At 35.8% G+C, this 27,750-nt stretch overlaps 1 protein-coding gene and 1 pseudogene across 2 annotated transcripts; both read right to left on the bottom strand.

Annotated features, from left to right (window-relative positions):
- Window positions 1-3,237: 3,237 nt before the first annotated feature.
- On the bottom strand, window positions 3,238-5,251 carry LOC149831474 (transcription factor MYB62 pseudogene; annotated as a pseudogene).
- Window positions 5,252-12,555: 7,304 nt separating this feature from the next.
- LOC149831473 (uncharacterized) lies at window positions 12,556-25,256 on the bottom strand. Of its 2 annotated transcripts, XM_090012089.1 has the most exons (8): window positions 24,847-25,256; window positions 24,254-24,298; window positions 23,968-24,106; window positions 23,671-23,746; window positions 23,531-23,579; window positions 18,048-18,145; window positions 14,675-14,813; window positions 12,556-12,845 (listed from the first exon to the last, which is right to left on the bottom strand). In XM_090012089.1, the coding sequence occupies exons 1-8, from the start codon at window positions 25,222-25,224 to the stop codon at window positions 12,678-12,680; spliced, it is 1,092 nt and encodes a 363-aa protein (XP_089868215.1). In that variant the 5' UTR covers window positions 25,225-25,256; the 3' UTR covers window positions 12,556-12,677. The 2 variants fall into 2 exon arrangements, with proteins under 2 accessions (XP_089868215.1, XP_089868217.1); XM_090012091.1 differs by lacking the exon at window positions 14,675-14,813.
- Between the last annotated feature and the right edge of the window lie 2,494 nt (window positions 25,257-27,750).

Genomic DNA, 27,750 nt, shown 5'->3' with positions numbered 1-27,750 from the left:
TTGGAATATCTCATCATCGATGATGTTCCAGATGCTAAAAAAAATTACCGATTAATTGCCTTTAGAAATAGTCACCGAAAAGTAATCGCCAAAAATAGTCTCTCGAAAAATTTATCAGGGGAAACACGGTGGGGCGAAAGGGGTTGAAGACTACAAATAAAGTCCTAAAAAAAATAACCTAAAATATGAATCGTCACTTTTTAAATATAGTAGCATCACATTTAATGCTAGTACGAACATTCGCAACATAATAGGTAGATTTATATTTAAGTCTTAAAAAAAAATTCAAATCTCATGTCCAATGTTTGAATATTTGAAAAGTCTACAAATGAGGCACAAGATCCGCATATACATTTATTTGGGAATATAAGAAGACATTTGTGGACCTTCTCAAGGAGTATTTACTTAAAGGAGGTTTGCAGGTTATATTCGTGAAGTTCGTATATAATTGAGAAGGTCGTATTGTATTTGGAAATGTCTCATTAGAGTGTGAAAGTCTAGGACATTCACAATAGGTATTTGCGATTGTCAGGAGACATTTGTGGATCTTGTTGAGGAGTATTTACTTAAATGAGCTTCGCAGGTTATATTCGTGAAGTTCGTATTGTATTTGTTACGGTGGTACTATATTTGCATATGTCTCGTCAAAGTACAAAAGTCAGAGACATTCGCAATTGATATTTGCGAATGTTGGTAGACATTTGCAGATCTCCTCGAAGAGTATTTAGTTAAGTGAGGTTTGTAGGTTATATTCGTGAAGTTTGTATTATATTTGTGGTCATCCTGTATTTGCAAAGAATCTTTTTTTTATTAAAGGGTTACGAACTTCCTACAATGTAAATATATATCACGTGAACCTCAACATGTTTGCATGTGCGAAAGGACAAAAATATCTTAAAAAATCAAGAATTGATGATTTTAAATTTACTAAAGATTTTGTCAAATTGCCAAGCATTTCTAAAAACCCGCCATTTTCAAGGATGACAAGGGTCCAAGTTTTACTAATATTCATGTATCATGCGTTATCATGAGAGAGAGATCACCATTTGCACCTGGAGATGCATGTGAGATTGCCACTTGTTGGTACCGACACACTCACATGCAAGCATAACCACTAGATGTGATCGTACGCATGTTAGGCTGCACATATAGAGTTTGTTGGTCAAAATAGGCTTGACATTAATCATCTGATGTTACCCATCATGTGCATCCATCATGTCATATGCATATGCCACCAACAACTTTGCGCTCTCAGCTTGATCTATCAACTTGTCATGTCGTCATGCTTAAATACTAAAACGATGTACAGAAGGCTGCTTGTGCAGTAAATCGACGTGACTCTCAGGGATCCGAAAGTAGTCACCAGACATATTGGGAAAGATAGGAAAGAATCCCACAAACCCTTTATCCCATAACACATCATACGCACCTTTGGTCATCCGAAATGACTGCACATTTTGATCTGGCAGATAGATAGCATTGTCATCGTCAACAAGCAACTTATTTGAGTGTCCCACCGTCGTATAGCAAAACTTTATATATATATATATAGTCTGTATCATCAAAGACTTAAAAAGTCCAGTGCAAATTGGACGATTTTGCACTGCTTATCGCACACACTATCAGCGGTGCAAAAAAAATTGCGCTGATTACAGTTTTAGCAGTGTCTTGACTGCCGATAAGGACTTGGGAGGAAAAAAGGTCGTTAGCAAGAAACGCTACTAAAAGACCCATTTTTAAATGTGTCGTGCACAGCCATGCATTGTTTGATGCTTCACCTGTTTGATGACACGGGTTTTTGTAAATATAAAATGTTAGATTTTTTACTCAAAATTACTAAGTATATATTCTATCTTTTCATTTTTCCCTAAGTAGGTGTAGGGTTCTCTACAAAAGTTTAGTTTTATATTGAAAGTTTCAAGAACTTTCTTCATCCTTATACAGGAGGGGAGGGTGGTGCCTTAAATGGCAGAGCCTTCAAAGGCATTAGATTTTAGGCTTGAACAAACCTTGGATCTTGGATCACCAACAATATATATATATATTTGGGTTTCGATTTGTGGATTTGGTCTCAAACACGGTCTGGTCTGGTCTGGTCTGGCTTTGACCTTTTTGGCACTTTGATAGATTTGATCCCAAGTTAGCCATAATACTATGCATCTATCCTACCAAACTGGTTTGCATGGCCTTTAAGATGCAAACATTCCTAGATTCATCCCTCTTATCCCTAGACCTATTAACCGTTGACTTTGACCAGTCTAAGGATGATTAAGTGTCCAACATGGTCAATTTGGACCCAACCTATACCCTTTTGTCTAGGTTTTTTGACCTTACTTGCTAGACCATTTCACCACTTTATGATCCTTTAATGGGGCTTGGAGGCTGGGAGCCTATATAAACTCACATCCTCCTCTTAATTTTTCGTCTCTCACTGCTCTCTTCTCTCTATCTTGAGCTTTTCTCTCCTGAGTTAGACCTAAATTCAGTTTAGCCCATATCCAACCTTTGATCAAATCTAGATTCAGTTGTTGTCTGAATCCAGATCTAATTTCAGATCCAATCTTAAGATCCAAATTTGTTATAGTTTGGATCCTTGTCCATGATCTAGATCAAGTTATAGTTTGGATCCCTATCTAAGATTCAGATTCATTATAATTTAGATCTTTATCCAAGATTCAAATATGGTTGCTGGTCAGACCAATATTCGGTTGTTGTTTGGATCTCAATTGAATGAATATTAGAATTCAGATCCAAACCCAAGATTCATATCTTATTCAACCCTAGTAATTAAGAGGTTGTTCAAGGTGGTCCATGTTGAAGTTGTTGGGCTCATCCAGTGATGGACATGGTTCGATCATCCACAAGAAGGTTAAAGCTCGATTGTATCCTGGAAGTGTAGTTGCACGAATACCCATTGCATTGAGAACTTGATCCTAAGTGGGGCAACTATCGCTTGAAATACCGTGCATTTATGCATGCCTCCAAGCTTACTCGTTTAATCTTAGTTGCCTGACCCATTAAGTAAGATATAATTTTCAACATAAAATAGATATGTAGAGAGAGATTTCACCGCAAATGTCTAAAATAATTGTGTATGGGAAAAAGATTCATAGTTCAAAGTTACATTGATGTCATTCACAAGCTTCCCACTCAAATTATTCCTTGTAACTTTTGCTAATAACTGGATACATTGGGTACGCCTCTTCTGTTCTGATAACTTGTCAAACAACAATGCTTTTAGATGCTATTCTGATACTGTGTTACAAACATGAACTCGTCCATGTTCCATAGCCCTCCATATGACATGTCATCAACCCAATTGCTCTCAACCAACGGGCAATCTGGGGTTTCAAGGTTCCAACTTGGGCTAGAGATGGTATTCAGTGGATCATAATAATCAGCAAAGTAACAGCCTCTGGATAATGGGCTTTGGGGACTTGTTGAGAATTCTGAAATTGTGGGGAGCTGAGACTCTGAACCGAAGTTTTCTAGATTGGTTTTCTCATGGCATCCTGAAATATTCACTGTGGTAGGCTTGTTGGCCTCCTCTGATGCACACATGGTGAGAGATAATGATGATGATGGTTGGGGTGTTTCCATGAGTTGTGGGGAGCTTGAGGTTGCAATGCCATTGATGGAAGGTGTGCCCTTCTTCTGGAGGAGCCTTGGCATCCAGAAGCACCTGATTGTCTCCCTGAACCTCTGGCTATTTGCATCACACTGCAGCTGTCTAGCTTGCTTCTGGACCCTTGTTCTCCAGTAGTTTTTTATTTCATTGTCTGTTCTCCCTGGCAGATGCTGTGCTATTCTTGACCACCTGCAACATAAAATTAACACATTCATATACATATTTTATGATCCTTTTTTTTTAATGAAAGAAAAGTTTTGTCCAAAAGACAATAAGAACATGGTGAGAAATCAGCCCATTAACATGAGAAATTCAGGAGACCATATTTGATGATTGATAACCATGAAAAAGACCATCATTTAACATGAGAAATCATTTCTTAGAAATTACAATAGAAGGTTGATGATTTTCAAAAACACTATACTTGAACGTCTGAACTTGATGGACTCAGATATCAACTTGCCTGGTTTCGTCCTGATCCCTGCTCTGGGCTCGGTGACCAAGCCTTGAACAGGACTTTTTGGACCTTATTTGTTGGCAACACCTATTATTACAAAAGAAATTAACATAAAAAATAGGCCTAGTCATGCACTTATTGATCACATACACATTCTGGGCATGCAGAAAAATTGAAAAAAAAAAAGCAATTCAATGCCTATTTCCCAAAAAAGGAGCTCAAATTGAAAGAAAAGCAGTCTTTTATGATCTTTTCAGTCATCTAGAGAACTTTTCTTGTAGTTTTCTTGTAAAGTGTTAATCATCTGACTGGTGCATGAGTAGATTAAATACATGAGCTCGTACAATTAGTTCATGACTCAATGACATAAACCGGCAAACTCGTTTAAGGATAGCAATATAAATGCGGTAACAAGAGCAAGAAGAATAGAAAAAGTGAGAAGTAGAATAGTAGAGTCAACAACAGCAATTTCAATAAATAATCAGAATGATATTCGCGCAAGAGCAGGAACAAAAAGCACAACAGCAACAAAAAAAAATTGAGGCAGCAGAAACATCGATCAACAACAACAGAAAGAAGTATGTAATGGTAGCAAAAAAAGTCTCTCTCTCTCTCTCTCTCTCTCTCTCTCTCTCTCTCTCTCTCTCTCTCTCTCTCTCTCTCTCTCTGTGTGTGTGTGTGTGTGTGTGTGTGTGATATTTTAGAATTAAACCTTAAAGAGAAAAGGAAGAAATTCTAAAAAGAAAAGAGATTTGGAACCAAGTTCAAAATCTAGATAAAGTTGGATACCTGTTTCCCCACTTGGAGTGGAGCTCCAAAATCAAGAGTTGCTCTTCTGGTGTAAGATTCCCACGCTTAACATCAGGCTTTAAATAGTTAAGCCATCTCAATCTGCAGCTCTTACCCGTCCTCTTCAATCCTACCAAACAAAAACAAGAACTAATAAGTGGAGAATTTATACCTCAACTTTCATAAGCAATAAAAATCAAGATAACCATATACAGTTTTTTTTTATTACCTGAGCACCTTGCTAACATATTCCAACGGCCTTCACCATGACGAGCAATATAATGAATGAGAATTGTGTCCTCCTCAAGGGTCCAAGGACCTCTCCTTAGCTCACCCTCTTCAACCAACTTGCTGTTCTTTTTTAGCATATCATCCATGTTCCTCATTCACACTTCAATGCCTAAAGAAACCCAGATCCCTACACAGAAAGCAATACCTTTAAGTGATGAAAAGATGGTTCCAGCTTCTCAAAAAAAGATGAAAAGATGGTGCCAGGATTTATAGCATCTTGTACAAGACCGTAGCATGGTACATACCTATGAACAATAATATAAATTCAGAAAGCTCTTCACCTATGAGGTAATTAAACTGAACCAGATGGAAGGCCCAGGAAAAACAAAAAGGTGATGCTCTCTTTCTAGCTAGTTTTTTTACTTATGCCACTGAAACGTGATGGTTTTGGAAATAATATAGGATACCCATGAAGGAGAAAAAGATGGGGGAGGTGGGTTTATTGACAGCGAAATTGGGTCATTGTGGTGTATGGTTTTCTACTGGACTCTCCCTTATGAAACGTGTTTGACTAGACAAAATATCATACATATTATTCTTGGCTCCATCCGGTTTGCCTAATCTGGAGGTAAATTTCAGTTGTTAAAATTACCAAATGATCATAGACAATGTCTAAGGGTATCCATTTTAACATAAGATGTTCTGGACAATGTAGTCACAATCGCTTTATTTTAAAAAATTGTTTTTTCATTAAAAAAAAAGTCAGACTTATACAACAAAGAAAACAGGGGAAAAAAAAGTCGATTAGCCCTTAATTTAAGCCGTACTGATACAGCTAAAACAGTTTATTTTGAAGGGGCCTAAATTGTCCCTTACATTCGAATCGCTTATCAAATGATTTGATTCCAGTCATCCGATTCACGCTGATTAGATTCGGTTTTAACAACAGTGGTGCAGGCATCCAACTTAGGACAGGTGTTATCTCCCCCACATGAGCCCTCTTTCTCTAGTCCTCTATTGTTTTGGCTTGATGGTGTCCCTATTTCCATCAGGCATCAAATTTTGAGACAAATGAACATGGTCTGAGTAGTCCGCCTCTACTGCTGCTAGAATTGACTTCATTGTACTGTTCCCATATTCCCAGCAACTGTTGTGGGGTCTGAAAATGATGAATGGTCTATTATTAATTTATCAATCTTTGATTGCTCTGTGACGCCAGGTACTGTTTCAACAGTGTTTAAAAGGTTGTATAGGCCAAGACCCATTGGGGGCAGTGGTGGAGGGAATTGTCTCTGCAGGAGATGTGGACAGGTAAAAATCATTGATAAAATGGCCAATTAGAGATGGACAGGTGGTTGTTGATGGTGAAGTTGGATGGACAGGTGTAGTGGTTGATGGTGAAGTTCTTGTACTTATGTTTGATGACGCTTTGGGCACCTAAGCCTACATCCTTTTTAGGCTGAAGGTTTGTTGAAGTCTCAGTTCATCTTTCCATTAAGGGTGGCCAACTGCTAATGTAAAATAGGATAAGCCTTGTCAGCCGAAGTTGGCGATTCGCTGATAACAAGGGGGCACCACGGGTTTACACCGTCGGGGCAGGCTTGGCCAGCGCAACTAGGCCTCTGATTTCAAGTGGTTTTCCCGTCTTACAGTAAAAAAAAAACTACTCTGATAAAACGAAATCACGGTGCAATTCATGAGATTACTTTCCTTTTAACTTTCTGTTTTTTTTTAGCCCACAAGGGCTCTATTCACCTGGTAGGGGCGACTCGAGAATGTCACCAAGCTATTGGGATGTCACAAGCATGAAACCTACAATAAGCGTCATTTGCCACAAGGTCGAAGCTGGGTGTATTCCAAATTAGGCAAAGGAGACCCCAAGTGTGTTTGATTACCTCGAATCTCTTAGGAGAGAATCGAGGTTTAGTGGTGGATCAAGGTGTGGCACGCCTTGATCCAACCTCCTTATAAAGATCCCTGTTTTCAAGTCTGATAGAGGGGGGTGGGTCAGACTAGAGAACCTTGGATTAGAAATCCGAGGATCTCTACTTCAAAAACCTTAGATCTCTAACCTGAGGTAATCAAACGCATCCCAAGGGTTTTACCAATGGGAGGCCTACCACGATGTTTGGGATGGGGGTTTTCCCCTTGTCCTAATAACCCGCGTTCTTGCAAAAACCGACAAATGTGCCAAAATTTTATGTATGTTTAAAATCACTAATTCTCAATTTTTTATAACTATTTTACTCTTTACAACATATTTGTGCCGTCCTCCTCACGTTTACACAAATATGTTGCAAACCTCTGAATATAATTAAAATTACATAGGAGATTCAAAATATATTTGCACGGACCTACTCATGTTCAAATAAATATGTTGTTAACCTCCAAATATTATTAAAATCACCTAGGAGATTCACAATATATTTGTGTGGACCTTCTCACATTTGCACAAATATATTGTGAACCTTCAAACGAAGAGATTCACATGTTTGTGCAAATCTCCTCATATTCACACAAATATATTGCATCCTTCCGACTATGGTTAAAATCACCAAGAAGATTCACAACATATTTGTTTGTTTGCACAAATATATTGTGAACCTTTGACTATGGTTAAAATCATCAAGGGGATTTACAACATATTTGTGTGAACCTCTTCACATTCTCACAAATATATTGTGAACCTCCAAATATAGTTAAAATAACTAAGGAGATTGGCAACATATTTGCGCAGACCTCCTCACGTATGCACAAATATCACGTATGTGCAAATATGTTGTGAACATCTAAATAGGGTTAAAGTCATCGAGAAGATTCATAATATAGTTGCAAAAAATAACATAGGTATTTATATGAGTATAAAATCATGCGACTATAAGATGTCAAGATATTTTGTACGAATGTCGAAAGGTCCATGTAAATATCATATGAATATCCTTAGTTTGATTTTTAATCTTTCAAAAGTTTGCAATATATTTGTATGAATGTCGACAAATCCGTGCGAAACTCCTTTGATTAATTATAATCTTTCGTAGGTTCGCAAGATATTTGTGCAAAGGTTGGCAAACCCATATATATAAATATCATGTAAATCTCTTTAGTTTTATTTTAACCATATTTGGAAGTTCACAACATATTTATTTGAATGTGTGAAAGTTCGCTAAAAATGTTTGCAATATCCTTGGTGATTTTAACCATAGTTAGAGGTTTGCAATATATTTGTGTGAACATGTTTGCATAAATATGTTGTGAATCTCTTCAGTGATTTTAACCATAGTTAGAGGTTCACAATATATTTTGTGTGAACGTAAGGAGGTCTGCGCAAATATATTGTGAATCTCCTCGGTGATTTTAACTATATTCAGAGGTTTACAAAATATTTATGCGAATATGAGGAGGTCCGCACAAATATATTATGAATCTCCTCAGTGATTTTAACCATATTCGGAGGTTCGCAATATATTTATGCGAACGTCAGGAGTTCCGCACAAATATGTTGCAAATCTCTTCAGTAATTTTAACTATATTCAGACGTTCATAATATATTTGTGCAAACATGAGAAGTCCTCACAATTATATTATGAATCTCCTATATAATTTAACCATATTTGAAAGTTTGCAACATGTTTGTGAGAACATCAGGAGGTCTGCACAAATATGTTGTGAATCTCTTCAATAATTTTAACTATATTCAAAGGTTCACAACATATTTGTGAGTACACCAAAGAGTATGCACAAATATGATATGAATGGTAAAATGGTCCTAAAAGTCAAGAATCAATGATTTTGGGCATGCGAAGAATTTTGGTATATTTATGGGTTTTTGTGAAAAACATCGTTTTTATAGGATAGTATGGTTATTTTTTGAAAAAAAAAATCATTTTAAAAGTTTGGAACCCAAAGGCCATGTTTAAGATGCAAGGAATGTGCCAAATATAGCGAGATTTCTTAAAATAAGAAGATATAGCTATTTTGTTAGCCACTTTAAACATTTAAAATATTATCAATGATCTTAGGAGTTTTGTTTTTTCAATTAGAATAATGTTTAATGTTTGTTAGGGTTTAAGTATTTGATTTATTTATTTTTAATAGCATGAAAGTTTTATTAGGGTTTTAGTTTTTTTTCAATTATCATTAGGCATGAATAATGAATGCTTGATTTTGGTTAGAATATTGGTTTTTTTTGTTTTTTCAATTATTATAAATCTATAATTTATTTTAGGATTTAGGGTAATAATTTAGAATTTTTTCAAATGACATGAATATTTAATTAAGATTTTAGGGTTTTTTTTTTGCTATTTTTATTTTCAATTATCAATAATCATAAATCCATTAATGAGTGCTTCATTTTGGTCATCAACCCCTTAAATTTTTTATTTTTTAAGATTTAAGTTTTTTTAGTTTTTCAAATGACATAAATATTTTTCCTCAAAAAAAATTACATATAAAATTTTACTTAGGTTTTGTTCTCTATTAGCATATCTATGTATGATGCTTGTTAGGAATTAGGGTTTTGATTTGATATTTTTAGAGTGACAAATATTTAGTTATTATTTTAATTTTTTTTCTTTTTTTATAATTAGCATTAGGCAAGAATCCATGAATATTGTATGAGGTGATTTTGCTTAGAATATTAGAGGTTTTTTTATCTATTAGCATAAATGCATAATTTATGTTGTTTGTAGAAATTAGGGTTTTGATTTGTTCTTTTTATGACATAAATGTTTAATTATGGTTTTGGGAGTTTTATGTGATTTTTTTTCAATTAGCATTATAAGCCATCAATAATGAGTGCTTGGTTTTGGTTAGAATATTAGGATTTTTTTAAATAAATTAGAATAGATGAGAGATCTATGACTTTTGTTAGGATTTGGGTTTTTTATTTGCCTTGTCTCAAATGACATGAATGTCTAATTAAGGTTTTTGTTTTCTTTGCTTTGTTTTTTCTTTTCAATTAGCAATAATGTCGATTTTATTTTTTATTTCTATTAGGATTTTGGGGTTTTCATTGTGTTTTCAATTAGTAATATCCACGACTGCATGTTTAATTCTGTTATGATTTTAGGTTATTTTTCTTTGCGTGATTTGTTTTGGACTTTCATCTATACTTTTTTTGAGGTAGTTTGGCCATTCAAATATTTTTACAATGTAAACATTAGATTGATATTGCATACTTGGTGCGAACTTGGGACTTCATTTATCAAAAGGTTCTACAAGACTAGATCAGTGAGGCTCGTCATTAATTTCGTCAATATGCATAATTGGCAAGAGTAAGCTTTACAATAATTATTTGAATTTTAAAAGTATATTATTAGTATAATTTATTAGTAAATATTTTTCCCTTTTTTATAGTGCCTTTGTGCCCACACTAGTTTAGATTTCTGGCTCTGCCCCTGATCTTAAAATATCGTGGTATTTTCTTCTTTTTAAAATGTAGCAATATTTACACTTTTATCAGTTATATGTCGAGAGAAAAGAGTGATCTTAATCTATTTTATTCTATTACTCCTTTTACATTATTTTTTCTTAGTATTAGTGTTTATTTCAGGATATATTTTTCAATAAAAATGCAGTAAATATGATTTTTTTTAAAATTCTATTGACATATTGGCTGCCTGTTTTTGCTGGTAAAACTTCTCTCCAAGGATATTCTAGTATACAAGATTAATGTGGTACATCTATACAAGATTAATGTACTTAATCATTATAGGGGCATTCTAGTATGGGCAGGGATCCATCAGATTGAGAACCCTTCAGCTAGAAAATGACAAAAAGTTCTGTCATTAATTGCAGAGAAACTGTTAATGTGCATGATCATTGACTCGAATCACTATTTCCTTGGTCGATACATTTTCATCATCGCTTGGTGCTTTCTAACAAACAGACTAATTTCTGATCATGATGAATGATGATATGATAATAATAGTAATAATAAGAATTGCTAGCCATTGAAATTATTAGAATATATACTATAGCAACTTATAGGCCCACTGATTGACGTTTGGTAAACAAGATTTGATATCCATTATATGATGAAACAATCACATCTTTTGTTTAAAAGTGCAGCTCTCATCTTTCATTATTGGTGCTAGTGTCTTTTCATTTTGCATAATCTTTCCAAAAAGAATATTAATATATGGTTCATGACCAACCATCATTGAGGAACTTATTGAAAGTTAGCTTCAAGAACCAATCAGTGACAAACAGCATGTCAGAGGAGTGGTGACATGAAAGATCACACATAAAAAGCTAGAAGTTTATGCTCCACATTGTGGGTTAAAGTTGTCCTTTTTATCAGCTGTTCACACTCAAGGCCCACAAAAAATGATTAGATACATCTCCCAAAAAGCATTTACCTGTCTGTCAAGATGCAAGCAAGAAAATTTTGGTTTGGAATTAAGCAGAAAATGTTGACCAATGAACATAGAAATGGTGCATGAGTAATGGATTAAGACAATTGTATCATTTCATTTGATAATGAGGTGGATAGCCCATGACAAATACACAATGAACATACTTATTCTAAATATACATTTTTTTAATCTGGGACGTTTAAGCTTGGATGTTAATCAAATTATAAGGCAAGCCCAAAACCATCCTTTCCTTATCCCATTTTCTAAAATAATCCCTCCTTGTTTGCCATGGCAAAACCAAAGAGTGTATTTGTCCTAACATTTTGAAATGTAAAGATATTTTGAAAAATCAAATAAGGTACAAAGGTTTTTGGGCATTGTTTATAAAGCAGGGACGATTATGAAAAAGAACTCCTAATAAAAAAATATATCCATGTTACAACCAATGACTCAAGACAACATCATCTAGGTTCAACTGAATCCTCTGCAAGGCAAAACACTCGCACCAAAAGACGCTAATGAAAACCAGGTATCAGTCACTTACAATGGAATGCTTCATGGCTTACTTACAATCAGTGTCCTTTTTTACTATTAATCCAAGGAAAAACACCTCTTTCACCATCGACCAAACCTTGGCTGGTCTGCGGTTGGTAAAACCCTTGAAGTCCTCCCTGCCCACCGGGAAGTACACCCAACTTAGACCTTGCGGCAGTCTTTTGAATCTCCACAGTTCACAACTATCCATTTTCTTTTTATTCCTCTTTATTTTTTATTTGGTGGTGATGGGGGATAGGCCCGGAACCCTTTGAGCCAAACCCAAAATTCTTTGGCTAAGATGAAGTGACAGCCTCATTATGACATTGGCTCTTGGAAGGTAAAAGTTAACAACTCAGATGACCCAATGCTTGAATTGCATACAACATGATTTTAAATCCTTAAAATGCTAGAGGACAAAATCTTGTATAATACAGGATGTCTGAAGCCCTAATGAGAGAGAGAACCCTCTCAAAAGAAAAGACGTTTTGACTAGGCATGATATTCTTACAAAATGATGCGAAAAGAATGAAACTGTTGACATTTGGTGTCAATCTGACTGCAAAAGAAAATGCCAATCTCATATAGATTATATGATGATGGGTCCGCAAGCCGTTTCATGACTGCTCATGAAGAAACGCACACACAACACAGACACATTATCATAGCAAGCACACGTTTTCTAGAGAATACTCATAGTATACACTCTGTCCAAGTTCTTTAGCCAGGATAAGATCACCATTGCTCCCTTCTTCCACGCAGAATCTAGCATCATATCATGAGCAACCCCTTCTACACAGACTGGAGAGACGCCATAAAACTTAGCTGTTTCCTCGATCCCTTCATAATCCTACACAATTTCACATTATCTCTGAAACATGGTTTCAACAGTTACCGTGAAAAGACTTCTCAATAAAACTGGTCTACAGCTTAGAACCTCAGAACAAATAAATACAAATCCAACAGTTCAACAGGCAAAAGGCAGAACAGAATAAAGTATGTCATATATTCAGCTGTTTTGGATCTCTTTCCAAGGAGTTAGAACGTTTTTCTAATATTATATGATATATTTGAAATTTGGTACCATTTGACTTTGATTCACATTGCCCTTAACATAGGCCTGTGACGAAAATAAATGAACAAAACACGACGTGTCTCCTGTATGACATCTATCTGCACAAAATAGCAGGTTAAAATATCTAAGCACCCATAAATATGTAGTCCTAGTGTTTGTCTTAAAAGGCACCAGAATGTGCTGTCAACCATTCTAAGGAGAAAAGAACAACCAGGACTGGTGTGCTTTTAAGAGAGGTACAAAGTTGATTAATAGTCAATTCGTAATAAACAATAAATGAGATGATACCTAACATTTCTGCATGTGCTCAGAAACATCCAGTCCAGTTAGTTGAATGATGTGAAAAATGCATTCTTCAAGCTATATTTGTGTTGTATATTGCTATAATCTGCTTCCAACATGTTGATATTTTCCTTTCATTTAAAGACCAGGTTACACACACACACACACACACACACACACACACACATATATATATATATATATATATATATATATATATATATATATATATATATATATATATATATAGCCACTAGTCTATGAGAACTACCGTGTGAACCGCGATTTTCATGGACTTTTTATTCTTTTCTCTTGAATCTAACCGTACCTATGTGATCTACATGCTTGGTTTTATAAGGACCAGCTCTTGAATCATCCGATTATGATGCATAAACAAGATTTTTTAAGGCTTTAAAATCAACAGCTAATAATCTTCATAAATATTCAAGCATCCAAAAATCACATTTTTTCATTGAAAATACACAATCCAACGGTTCATTCATAGCAAATTCACCATGTCAAACACATCTACATGGTTGGATTTGAAAAAAAAGTGTTGGAAATGCCCAGTTCGCACTCTAGTTCTATATATATATATATATATATATATATATATATATATATATATATATATATATATATATATATATATATATATATATATATATATAAAACTCTAATTGTCCACTTGTCACATTCAAGCCTGGATAGTGACCTTCTTGCAATTATATAAGCAGTATCACAATAACCATCATCATTTTCCTATGCAAAAAGATTGCTATATATTGGCAAGTACACCACATAAGATGTTGAGGCATAATAAGATGGGTGACCACCATGTGCATGAGCAGCACCATGATGAGATTATATTTTATATATGTATATGAAGAAATTTGTTTTAATTAGCGTGCGCATGTTTGGCCAGCTCAAAAACCCCAGTTCACGACCCAGATGGGCCAGATCATAGTGCAGGGGCCAGTGATAGCAACTTAAAAGCTGCTCCATATACAATCTGAGATACATCATGCTGCCAAAGATTTGTACTAAGATGACAATGTGTCAACTGGTTCACACATTTAGAGTTTAGCTAGTCGTCAAGGAGCAAACACCTGGTCACACACACCATGACAGTAACTATAATTTAGAGTTGAAGGTGGATTTTTACAACAAATAAAAAATTAGCAATCTTATGTAGTTTAGTCTATGAACCTATGAGATACTTTGATCATGTGATAAGAGAGTGAAGGAACTGATGCCAGTTCAACAACCAGTTAAATAATGCTAGTTCAATTTGAAAATACTGAGCTAATTAACAGACCCACCACAATAAAGTCATAAGCAGCACCCATGACTAGGACTTCTAAGAAATTCTTCGGTATTGAAGGGACTGGTAATGATGCATTGAGTTTCCTGAGGTCGAACAATGGAACCTTTGAACTTTCTCTCATTAACTCTTGGTATCTGCAACATACTATGGACAATTAGCTAACACGAACAGCACCCAGCAACATAAATACTATTATAGAAGGAACTATATTCAGAAAGTTCTCTGTCTGACTCCATCTAAGTTCAGTTTTTGAAATTTGGTGTACACCACAAAGCCACCAAAACATAGCTCATGCACAAATTCAAAGCAAAGGGTTTCAATCATTTCACATTGAAGGGCTTTCCATATATCACAGGCACTGAATAATAATACTATGGATAGCAACAACTATTAACGAATTAATTCAACAAGAAAAGTATCTCTCAACTCATTGATTATAAGATTTTCCCTTGGATAAATCACTACTGGTTTTAAACAAATGATGGGAGCCATTTTGGTATGTCAAGGATCCATATGTACAGCATTTTGGAACCTGTAGGCAAGGACAAATTATAGTAATTTGTTCCAAGTCAAAACATAAGCGGAAACAGGTATAATATTTTATAAAAAGGAACTTAAGTTTCTAAGAGACCTAATATACAAAACTAATTTTTCCCCGAGGGATCTTTAGGATTACCACTGCTCAGCACAAGTAAAAACACTTTTTAAATCTCTTATTTAATCTAACACAACATGATATTAGATCAGAATAGTCTAAGCTTCTCTTTTACATCACCATTAGGAATGTTTAGATCTTCAGCACAGAGACTGTAAGATATCCATGTCACATGCACATTATCAAATGAGATGATTGATGGAAATATCTAACATCTCTCATTAAAATCTGAGTAGCATACCCATGAATTGAGAGTATGAGTAAAAGGAAAACATCTAACTAAAAAAAACCATGCTCCTGTTTATGGACAACTTACATTGATCCATGGTTCAAAAAGGCTCTCACCTTGAGGCGAGAAGCATCTGCTCTTGCCTCGAGACAAGGCATCATCTTCCTGCCTCAACTCTCTATGGGAGGCGCAAATATAGGAGCAATAAGCCTCTTGTAAAATGAGGTTTACAACTTGCATGAGGTGCATGCCTTAGGCTTACTCCCCTTAAGAGGCCTAAGATTTAGCTTTTCACATTTTTTGTGTAATTTCTGTTCCTTATTCCCACCTGACTTATACTTTATTTTGTATAATCTATAATATTTTTATTCCTGGGTTTTTCCATAATTTTACATGGCTTACTGCAATGAGTCATTTGAATATCTTCACTCATTGCACTAGCCAACACTTACCATTCACTACCTTCAAAGTATGAATATAGTAACCTTTTTCAATCAATAGGATGCCATTTCTTGTTGACCCCCTTATAGTTTGAACTTATCCATTCTAATGAAATGCTTCAGTAACTTCTTTATTTGACTAAGCCATCCATATAATCAGTGGTGTTTACACAATTAGTTATGGCGGTCTTAAGCATCGACAAATTCATAGCAGTTTTAAAGCAGCATTGCATTGACAACATTAGTGCATAATCAATGATGACCAGAATTTACACATGGAAATCAAGAGTTGTCTTTTTTAAAATAGCATCATCAGCCTTTGTAATTTTTAGGATAACCAATGAAAAGAAGGGTTGGCTTTAGGATAAACCTTCCTTTTTGAACTGCCTATATGAACACAAAACCAACATCAAAACTTTTTAATTCAGATCAAGAATGAACTTTTCCAAGGAGCATCTCATATAGTGATTTTTCATTCAAAACAACAGTTTAGATATGAATAATTAGATATGCAGCTGTATGCTGCACTTTATTCTACAAAAACTGATGAACAATGCTGGAATACATTAACGTCATGCTCACTTCAATTATACGCCATGTTCTCTTGCAGCTACTCCATTTTACTATGTAGTATGTGCACATCAAACCTATTCTTCAATAAGATTGTCCCTTAGGTAGTCCTGAAAAGCATAGTATGAACACTGTCTCATTCCATCTCTTCTGACGAAACACACTCACTTTTAATAATGCTTTCAATCTGGTTCTTAAAATTCTTAAACATCTCAAATGCATCAAAGTTTTGGTTATTTAAATATGGATTTATTGTATTTTTGAAGGGCTTCATGTGTCCTCAAAAAATCCTTTGCAAATACTCAGATCTGTGGAAGCTTTAAACCCACCAAGAAGATCTATCACAAACCCTCATTTATCAATTGAACATTGTCTTTTTATCTATTTGATTGGATATTTCGGAAAATGCATTTGACACTAAAACTATGTTGTCCAACTGCCTATTTCCGACATAATTATTTTTGTTTCAAAAAAGGAAGGTATATCCTAAAGCCAACCCTTCTTTTCATTGGTTATCCTAAAAATTACAAAGGCTGAAGATGCTATTTTAAAAGCTTTTTAATTCAGATCAAGAATGAACTTTTTCAAGGAGCATCTCATATAGTGATTTTTCATTCAAAACAACAGTTTAGATATGAATAATTAGATATGCAGCTGTATGCTGCACTTTATTCTACAAAAACTGATGAACAATGCTGGAATACATTAATGTCATGCTCACTTCAATTATACGTCATGTTCTCTTGCAGCTACTCCATTTTACTATGTAGCATGTGCACATGAAACCTATTCTTCAATAAGATTGTCCCTTAGGTAGTCCTGAAAAGCATAGTATGAACACTCTCTCATTCCATCTCTTCTGACAAAACACACTCATTTTCAATAATGCTTTCAATCTGGTTCTTAAAATTCTTAAACATCTCAAATGCATAAAAGTTTTGGTTATTTAAATATGGATTTATTGTATTTTTGAAGGACTTCCTGTGTCCTCAAAAAATCCTTTGCAAATACTCAGATCTGTGGAAGCCTTAAAACCACCAAGAAGATCTATCACAAACCCTCATTTATCAATTGAACATTGTCTTTTTATCTATTTGATTGGATATTTCGGAAAATGCTTTTGACACTAAAAACTATGTTGTCCAACTGCCTATTTCTGACATAATTATTTTTGTTATGTGTGTGTGTGAATGTGTATAATTTTCATAAATTTCAAAAATATATAAAATATATGCGTAACACTGTCAACAAGCTAATAAAAACTAAAGAGAATCCAAATAGTATAAAGAAGGAATTCATATCTAATTATTGCAAAGAATAGTAATACCACAGCCACCATATGATCAATTTGTGAGAAGTAGACAATGTGACAACAGAAAACTTAAAGAAATGATGAACTCTTTTTTTTTGTAAGATTCTTGCTAAACAAATATAGTATGTTCTGTTACCACAAAAAATAAAAAATATGACATACTGCTGGACTTGACGATCATCCATGTTCACAGAGAAAAATGTTTCCTTGCAAAGGCTCAAAGAGGTTGCAAAAGCTTTTGCAGCTAGGCTGAGTGTCACCTGTTACATATCTGCAAATGAATCAAGATGGAAAATACTCGAACCATGTGTCTCAATTCTCAAAAAGACTCTACATAAAGGATCAAGTTTAAAAGGTGAGCATCTTGATCAAAATTAAAAATTCCATATAACTTAAATGTTCCAAGAATTTTTTTTCAGACACGTGAATTGGGGAATGACCCCCACAAGATTGGAACATGAGAAAATTTATATGACTAACATAGAAGAGAAAGCAACCTGGAAAAACAAAATTCTAAATAAATGCTGGTGCAGATTAGGAAATCAACACTTAAAATTTTAAATAAATTTGAGTTTTCATTTATTAAAGAAAATGCTGCATAACTTTATATTACCTAAAACAGTTGAGAGAAAATTAAAGTAACAAGCAAGCAACTAATACATTCTGATTATAGGACAAGAATAATGACAGACAAAGAGAAAATATGAACAGCAATAGGCAGCAAGGGGATCATCTTCTATCAGCCTTTAGGGTTCAGCCTGTTCATCATAGTAAAATGGGCTTGGAAAAAGTACCAAAATACCAGGGCTATTGGAAACGCTATAGGAGGATGGGAAATGTGTTTCCTGGGAAACCGTTTCAGAAATAGGAAACACTGTGTTTTCAAAACATGTGGAAAATGCCAAAAAATTATGGGAGACGTATTTCCCATAGTGTGGGAAATGTGTTTCCCATATTTGGGAAACACGTTTCCCATGTGTTTCCAACACGTTTTGCATGTGTTTTCCAAACATTTCCCTTTTGAGGGATTCATGTTTCTTATGTTTGGTAAGGTTTTTATTCTTCTTAAACATTTTCCATTTGTTTTCCAATCGTTTCAAAATTTGTTTCCCGTTTCTGTTTCCCAAGATGTTTCCTGTTCCCATTTCCCTTTCTGGCAACCTTGCAAAATACACTTCAATACATCACATATTACATTATTTGTATTACTTAACAACATTACAAGAAGATATAAATAGTTGCATGTAATTACAGATGCCACTACTGTGGACCTAATGGTCACATGAGTAAGAACAATAGACAACTTTTTTTCAACTTCCAATGTCAAGAAATAGGCAATGGCTCACTGAACAAATCCAGAACTTGAGGAACACCAAACATAAGCATAGATCATAACTGTTGATCCTCAATATTTTCCCAAACAAAATGTTTGTCCAATTCTAGGAACTTTGTTTTGTTATAATTCACTATTTTGCTCTTGTTATCATAATACATATAGTCAAAAGCAGCACTAATCTGATGACCAGTCACCTAGTCTACGCACATGTTGGATAAGTAACCCCATCCTCTTAATCGACTGACTAACCACTCACTCCTAGGCAACTAGATGAGCAATCACCTAGTCAACAACTATGTCTACTTCTCAAAAAAAAATTTGTTGCACAAAATGTAGCGAGGAATGAGAATGGGGAGAAAGACAATAAGAATGACACATTCATACACACAAAACCATGTGGATTATTATAGAAGAATGATAATAAGGAGAAAGAAAGAGAACGTGCGAATAATAGGAAACAATATGATACCCCTCTATTAGCCTCCACAGGTCATTCCTTTTTTTCTGTGTTTTTATGGTTTTTTTCTTATAGACAAGCTGGGGTTAGGCAGACCCCTATCAGTAGTACAAGAGAACAACAATTACATATTTACTATGAAGGAAAACCACACGTGGTATAACCTCCCTGATGCAAGTAACACTCAAACACCTACTTTAACAAGAAACTGTGTTACATAGTTACCTCTTTTGGGCATCCATAGACACTGGAATCCAGCAAATTGCAACAAGTAGTTAAGAAAAATCTCTCCCTTCGTACTTGGTGACAGTCTTCCTTCAAGTCCTTATCCGTAAATTCTTGTGGCAACTTTCTATTTATGCATTCTTGCATGACAGCCTCAGCATTGAGGTCCTCATTGTGAGGTTGATCCTTTGCCACTTGAATATTAGAAGGACGATGTCTAATAACCCGACATGTAGTGAGAGAAATACTAAGAATAGTAAGTGTCAGGCATTTCTGTTTAGACGTTGATGTGGCATGAGATCTAAACAGTTGACTTGTTTCATCATGAGAACCAATCTTGAATACATGTGGCGGTAAAGTCTGGTGACATGTTATAGTGCCTGGAAACTTGAATTGCCTATTAGTATCTTTGATAGGTTGGAACCTGGATGCTCAAATCCCAGTGGGGGTCCTTCTACGCATTCAAAACTAGTAATTTCTAGTGGCAGATTTTCTTTCACAGTGCTTACCAAGAGCCACATAGTAAGGGGTGCAGTAAAAGATGGTCAAAATCAAATAAGCCTGAGATACACCAGCTAATCACGCATCAATAGGTTGTTATCTGTCGTTCCTTCGACCATGAACCCATCAGCCACATGTTGCTTGTTGAGTAAGCTTGTCACTACACCAGTGGATGTACCCACTGACTCCAACTCACCCAAGATGATCGTTTCCTTCACGGAAATGGGTTGTGTGGTAGCCTCCTGTCTTCCTGAATCATAGAATTATGGCTAAACAAAATGAGAGATCTTCATCACTTCATGAAATTGAGTATTTGTGGAAGAATTTGTAACCTCTTCTGAGGGATGTATAGCATTCACATCTAGTTTCTGCTGTCAAACTTCATGTAGCTCCTCTCCTTTGTTGTCTAAAATGGACAACTTATTGAAAGAGGGGCTCTCATTGTGGATTTCACACCTGTCACACACGTTTAACCCTTTTAACAATCGTCCATTGATTTGCAGATGTAGCTTGGTAGTGTGAAGCCATTGGTATAGATGGAAAAGTAGTTTTAGTATGATAAGTAGACCCACAAGCACTACAATACTTGATGCAACCTTTATATTCTAATGCCTGAGTAATAACACCTCGATTTTGCATATAGATTTCTATATTCAGAAGATGTTGAAAATTCAGCAGCACTTATATACATATCCGAGCAAAAGACATACATTCCATAGTCTGGGTGTGATAACCTAAATCAACTAGATGACCCTTTAAGAGTTCCACAATTCCCTGAAAAACATCAACAGCCCAAAGCTCCACCCAAAGATCTGGCAAGCAAATCCAAAGTGGAACTAGGTTGGGCTCATCAAGTTTGAGCTCCATACCTGGAGTCCATCGATTAGCAATTAGGGTCCAACCAGCCACACGCCATGCTCTTTTACGCATAATCAACTGCATGTCTTCTTCCTTGGAGACTTGAGTGAGAAATAAGCCATTTTTTATTTCTGAGAATCTCAAATCACTCACTGATGACCAAACGGATCTAAGTTTAGCAACTACAAAATTGAACTCCATGCACTTTGTTTTAGCTCCACCAGAAAATCCTGCTAAGATTGTATGTTTAAACTTTGACATGTGCTCATAAGGTTGTTTGGGTATGAATAGACAAGGTCTATTCTCCACCATGTCAGCCTGGATAGTATCAAACAATGTTTCTTTTGATGCAGAAACACCTTTCAGTACATCAGCCCGAGTAGTTCCAGAGGAATGAGGGCTATCTGTGGTTGAAAATAGCTTCCCTGGGCTGTGGGAGGCATCATGACAACATTCCCCTCAAGGGATAGGATGGGTATCACAGGGACTTTCTTTCATAGGTCTCTTCTACTGCTTAGTGATCCAGGTCAACATTCATTATATTATAATGGCTTTAGGAAAAGTATCAAAATGCCCTTGATTACGTCACCACTACAAGACTAATATTACTTAACAATATTAAAAGATAGTATAAATCATATAACATCTCAATTTGGTGTTTTTATCTCCAGGTTTGCATAATTTTGGCTAGTATATTCATAATGATTCAATGAGTTACTTTGGGTTGTCACTAAGATGTCATTAACCTTGATGACAGGATTAAAGCCGAATTCAGTAGACCAAAAAAATCAGAATGGCTTCTAACATAGCTGTGATATTGAAGCTACGAAGTTCTATAATTGCATTGACTTTTGCAATCTAAATGTAGCTACTCTCAAAGATGACTTTCCCCTGCCTGACATTCTTGTCGATAGTACGACAGGATATTTTGCGAATGACAAGACACAACCAGATTAAGTTGGCTAAGGAGTATTAGCCAAAGCAAGAAGAAATTTATCACAGATTGGGGCACATTATGTTTCATACTCATGCCTTTTGTATGGAATCCCTGTCGATAGTATGGCAAGATATTTTAGGATGGCAAGAGAAAACTAGATTAAGTTTGCTAAGGAGTATTAGCCCAAGCAAGAAGATATTTATTACAGATTGGTTACATGGTACATCATGTTTCATACTCAAGCCTTTTGGATGCAGAGATGAAAAACAACCTACCAAAGAGCCATGATGACAATCTTTCATGAATTGATGCATGATTGCAGGGAGGATTGTGTCAAGAATATTCTGGTGAATATATGAGTGGCTTTGAAGCATGCTCAAAAGGAGGTCAAATTCTTCCTAAGTCAATCCAGTCGGAAAGGGGAGGAGCCACATCTCTGAAAGAAAGATGGAATGACTAGAATAACTCTTTGTCCTGTCTTATTCTAAGATCGCTAAAATGTAGCCTCTAGGATTGGTCACTGTGTTCGCTTTTTTATAGTATTTTGCAACAACCCACACACACTCATCATCCTTAAGTCGAATCGGAATAACAAGCACCAGGATTTCCAAACATTCTAAGATGGCCACATCTCACAAGAAAAGATGGAATGCCTGGAATAACTCTTTTTCGATCTTATTATAAGATCGCTAAAGTGGAGCCTCTAGGACTAGTCATTGTGTTCGCTTTTTACAGTATTTTGCAACGACCCACACACACTCATCATTTTTAAGTTGAATTGGAATAACAAGCACCAGGATTTTCAAACATTCTCTAATGTTTGCTTAATTTTTACATGGACTTTTTTGTGATTGCTAGAATTAGTAACCTACACCGAAGAGATAGTGTACTGATCTACAAAAGGATTGCCAAATAGATGGATGGTGGTAACCTGTAAATAAAAGCTACCTAATTAATAGAAAGAGCAACTTCTATTCTTGATGCTAATCCTACCATCGGACTATTAGCAACCATCTATTCCACTTCTATCCAAATAGATGGATGGTGGTAACCCGTACATAAAAGCTACCTAACTAATAGAAAGAGAAACTTCCATTCTTGATGCTAATCCTACCATCGGACTATTAGCAACCATATATTCCACTTCTATCACTAAGAATTAAACAACTCAACATTCAAAAGGTAATGCCAATTATGCATGATTACGGATATGCCATTATTGCAGGTCTAAAATACTTAGCAAGTAGAAACCAATATCGATCTGGTGCCTTCCAGAATACAAGAAGCAAAAATCAACAAAGTTGAAATAAACAACTTCATATTTATAGTACCTTGAAAGCAGCAACAGGCCTGGAGAAGATGTACCGTAATATCAATCCACTAAACAATACATAGCAATATATTATCAATTATAAAGGGTCATTAGCATAAACATAGAAAGGGAAAAACACGGTTCAAAATGACTCCTTACCCATTGCCAGTAGGGGGCACAGAACATATAAGAACAGCTCCTGCTAGCTTAGGATGCAAATGCTTTCCTTCTACAACTGAGAAACAAGATTTTGTGAGCACAACAATAAAAAGAAAACCTCTTTTTCCTGCATTGAGGATGTAGAAGGGAAAAGAGAAATAAAAAAAAGGGAGAAGCTTTCAGATAAAAAAACCTTTCTAGAAAGTACCAATAAATTGTAATAATGCTATGCTCCATGAAAGAATTAAAGTAAAATTAGATTTTAGAACTAATTAATAAAGAATTTACAATGCAAACCTGATTTAGAATTCGAGAGTTCAGAGCTCATATTGGAAATGTAGGATTGGACAACAAGTCCTCCAAATGAGTGGCCAAGCAACACTGGTGGTAAATGAAGTACTTCCTGGATGAAGTCAACCACATCCCTTGTATGTGTCTACTGCAGATCATTCAAAATGTTAACCAGATGATACAGACCACACACCTAAAGGAAGAAGAAGGTATAAAAGTTTCCCGGAAGAAGCTAAACAAAAGACATAGATGACAGGTGCCTGCCCCAGCAGAAGAGGGAGATCCAGAATACCTGAAGAGAACCAGGTGCCTGCCCCTCAGGCGCATCACTCTCACCCTGACCATATATTCAAATCACAATCAGCCAGCAGTTAGGTTCACTCTGACCTTATTAACATACTAAGGCACAGGTAGAAAAGGATTTGATGTAGATCAAACTATTGATAGAAATCATCTTTATAAGGGTGCATTAAATAACTAAAAGAAAATCATAAAGAGGAAACAGAGAGAAAAAGAAAAAAACAAAATTTCCAATTCAACCAACACTCTTAATTACAAATAAAACTGAATAAGCTTCACAAATCATTCTGGCATGAGAAAGTATCAAATGCTAATGAAATTTTCTTCTTTTTTTCCACCTGATCAAGAAACTTCCCAAGAGTAGTTCAAGCATTCTAAAGTTTACCACCATAAAAATCAAGCAGGAAACAATTAGTGGGAGTTTCGGAAAAGCTGAGATAAGTTGAGAAATTAAAAAATTTCACCACATGCAATACACCAACATATCCAATACTTCAAGATAAGCATGTTCATCCAAAACCCATGTCAAAAAAGAGAAGATTCTCAGAAACCAACCAACAGACGCAAATGCTAAAAAGAGGGTACCTGACCAAGAAGGCTAAGAGCGTAGCAGTCGTATCCGAAGCTCGAGAAGAAGGGCAACCAATGCTCCGCCCAGCACCAAGCGGCGTGGAAGCTGCCATGGACGAACACCAACGGGGGTTTGAGGGCCTCTGGCTCGCTGGGGTGTTCCCTAGAACCCTTCTGGACTATGACCTCCATGTTTAGGCCGGAGGGTAGCTTGTGGAGATAGCAGTTCTGCCCTTCCTTCAGATGAAAATGCAGGCGGGATTTCGGTGGGGCGTTCAGGGAGGCGTTGTGAGTTATGGATTTTAAACGGTGTCCGAGTGTCAGAGGGTTGGAAGGGGGGCGTTGGTACACAGAAGGAGAGGAAAGAAGGTGGTTCGATAGAAGGAGAGCCATGGTGGATGCTGAGATAAATGGTTTTGGACTACCGTACACCGGTAACGTTTGCTCATATGACTAGCCCTGCCTGCCAAACCAAGACATGAGGTCGTGGGCTGAAGCAATGCACGGTGAAGATGTCAAATCACTGATTTTGCTCTCCAACCTCTCCTTGTTTTGCCCGTGGTAAACAGGGTTTTCAATATAGAGGGTTTGACTTGGACCATACCCATACCAAATCCTATAAGGTCGGGGTTTCGTGATTAACAAAGAGGTCTGATTAGAATCTGGTTCAGATTCAAAGGGTCCAAAAAATATATGGATCTGATTATGGTTTGTAAAATTTTATACCAGATTCAGCCCCGACCCAAGTTCTGACTAAGATCCGCATTTTTTCAACATAAAAAAAGATATATATACAGGGTAAATATTGGTTAGAAATCACTCTTCAAAAAAATTCAATTTTTTGTAAATCAAATGTTACGGATGTGATGTACATGGTTTGTTTAGTAGAAACTTGTTTTGAATCATGTGATTATGACAAGTAATTAGGTTTTTAAAGGGATCCAAAAAATCAATGGCTCGTAATGTGCTAAAATTTCATAACTCAAAATATCACAATTTTCATAGAAAAGCACTGAAGGCTTGATCCTTAGCAAAAAAACCATGTTGAACACATCCATGTGGTTAAATTGAGTTGATACAACTTGCACCTATGATTTCTAGCTTTATATATATATATATATATATATATATATATATATATATATATATATATATATATATATATATATATATATATATATATATATATATATATCGGGTATGATTCGGGTTTGGTTCTTGTAATCCTTATAAGATCTGGGTATCGTTTCTCTTATAGTGGATCTGATTGGCCCTGAGTGCATACCTAATACCAACATCTCAAATTAGACTTGGGTTTGGTCCCACTTGGGTCCGAACCAAACCTAACTCATTGACACCCCTAGTTGTAAAGAATGACTATTGCGGATGTGAAACTAACACAGCATTCTCAATCTCTAGAAGAGCAAGAAATGATGGACATATGACCCATTTGTTTCACCAGAAAACTAGTGACAGGCCAACGAAAAATGGTTGGCCCATGTGGTTTGTGATGGTGCCAATGTGGGCCCCACATTTTGTGCAAAAGCCTTTGGTACCCCTATTATGCCCCAAAAATGAGAGAAGCATTTTCCTAGAAAGAAAGTGTGAGGCCCGTGTAGACTCAATGGTTTCTTGCGGGTTGTGTCTAGAGATGTGAATGAATCGGATTAGGACCAGCTAAATACATGAGAGTATTAGGTCAGAACAACCAAAAATCACAAAACCCTAATACTGGATTTTACCCATTTGCATCCATAGTCGTGTCGTTCATAAGAAAGGCATTTTCCATGAGGGACATTTGTTACACCCCCACACAATATAAGTGTGAGACCCTAAATTTTATTCTTTTGTAAACATTATTTCAAAATTTTCTCTTTCGAAAAGCCAACACAACAAAAGACTTTACCTTTAAAACTACTTTTTGAATGCAGGTTTTCAAACCAAGATAAAAAAACTTACAAGACAATTTGCACATTTATGTAAAACATAAGAGTCATTCATTTCACAAAATGTGTATCCTTCTTTGCATCCATGTATAAGGTTCCAAAAACAATAGCAGTCTCAGGTCCATGTTCAAAAGTCTGCCGAACTAAGTACTCATTGTTGATTCGTTCTACCAAGGCATCACCTGAAAATTAATTTTAAGTAGTAGGGTGAGACAAACCACAGTCTCATAGTGATCCAACCACTCAACACAAACGTCACTTGGTAGTAGCAAGAAATCAACTCAGTTGGCAAATTCATTTGGCCAAAACTTTATTTTTCCCAAACAAGAGGAGTCAACCATTAACTCATCAAGTGTCAACCCTCATGAGCACTCACACTATGAAAGATACTCAGAAATAGTCGACCCTGCTAAATTGAGAGTCGACCTTCAACTAGGGTTAAAATATTTCTTATAAGAACTAGGAGGAGTCGACTCACCCAACCTAGGAGTCGAGCCTCATAATAGACATAACCCAAAGTTGGAAGATGAGTCAACTCTCCCTATTTCAAGGGTCAACCCTTAGTGCAACTGAAACATTGACTGACACAAACAGGAGTTGACCTTCCTAACTTAGGGGTTGACACTCAGTCTAATTGAACCACTAACAACACAAGGAGGAGTTAATTCTCCCAACTTGAGAGTCGACCCTCAGCCTAACACAACCACCAATTTAACAGAAGAAAGATCACCCAACTCACATGTCAACCCTCCAGCCAAACAAAACATACTGAGAGTCGACCTTTTATAAAGGTGTCGACCTTCGATCCCAGTGACCACCACACACACAAGAAAAAACTCTGAGGTATTGACTCACAACTTAAGACAAGTCGAGGCCACGAACTCATGTTATGTTTACCTACATACATGAATATTTTATTAGTTTTTTTTATTTAATTATTGTTGCATTACATGCTATACTCTACAAACATTTA

This window comes from Nuphar pumila, chromosome 7 (assembly GCF_984573655.1).
Source record: "Nuphar pumila chromosome 7, dmNupPumi1.hap1.1, whole genome shotgun sequence".
NCBI lineage: Eukaryota > Viridiplantae > Streptophyta > Magnoliopsida > Nymphaeales > Nymphaeaceae > Nuphar > Nuphar pumila.
The sequence above is the reverse complement of the archived record's forward strand: the minus strand, read 5'-3'. Positions and strand labels throughout refer to the sequence as shown.

What these genes read in the sequence shown, in the direction of transcription:
- LOC149831473 (XM_090012089.1), bottom strand. Translation starts at nt 25,224, where the DNA reads ATGGCTCTCCTTCTATCGAACCACCTTCTTTCCTCTCCTTCTGTGTAC. An exon ending in GGCCTGTTGCTGCTTTCAAG is followed by an intron (nt 18,146 to 23,530) that starts GTACTATAAATA and finishes GATATGTAACAG; the next exon opens with GTGACACTCAGCCTAGCTGC. An exon ending in GATGATCGTCAAGTCCAGCA is followed by an intron (nt 14,814 to 18,047) that starts GTATGTCATATT and finishes AGTATGTTGCAG; the next exon opens with ATACCAAGAGTTAATGAGAG.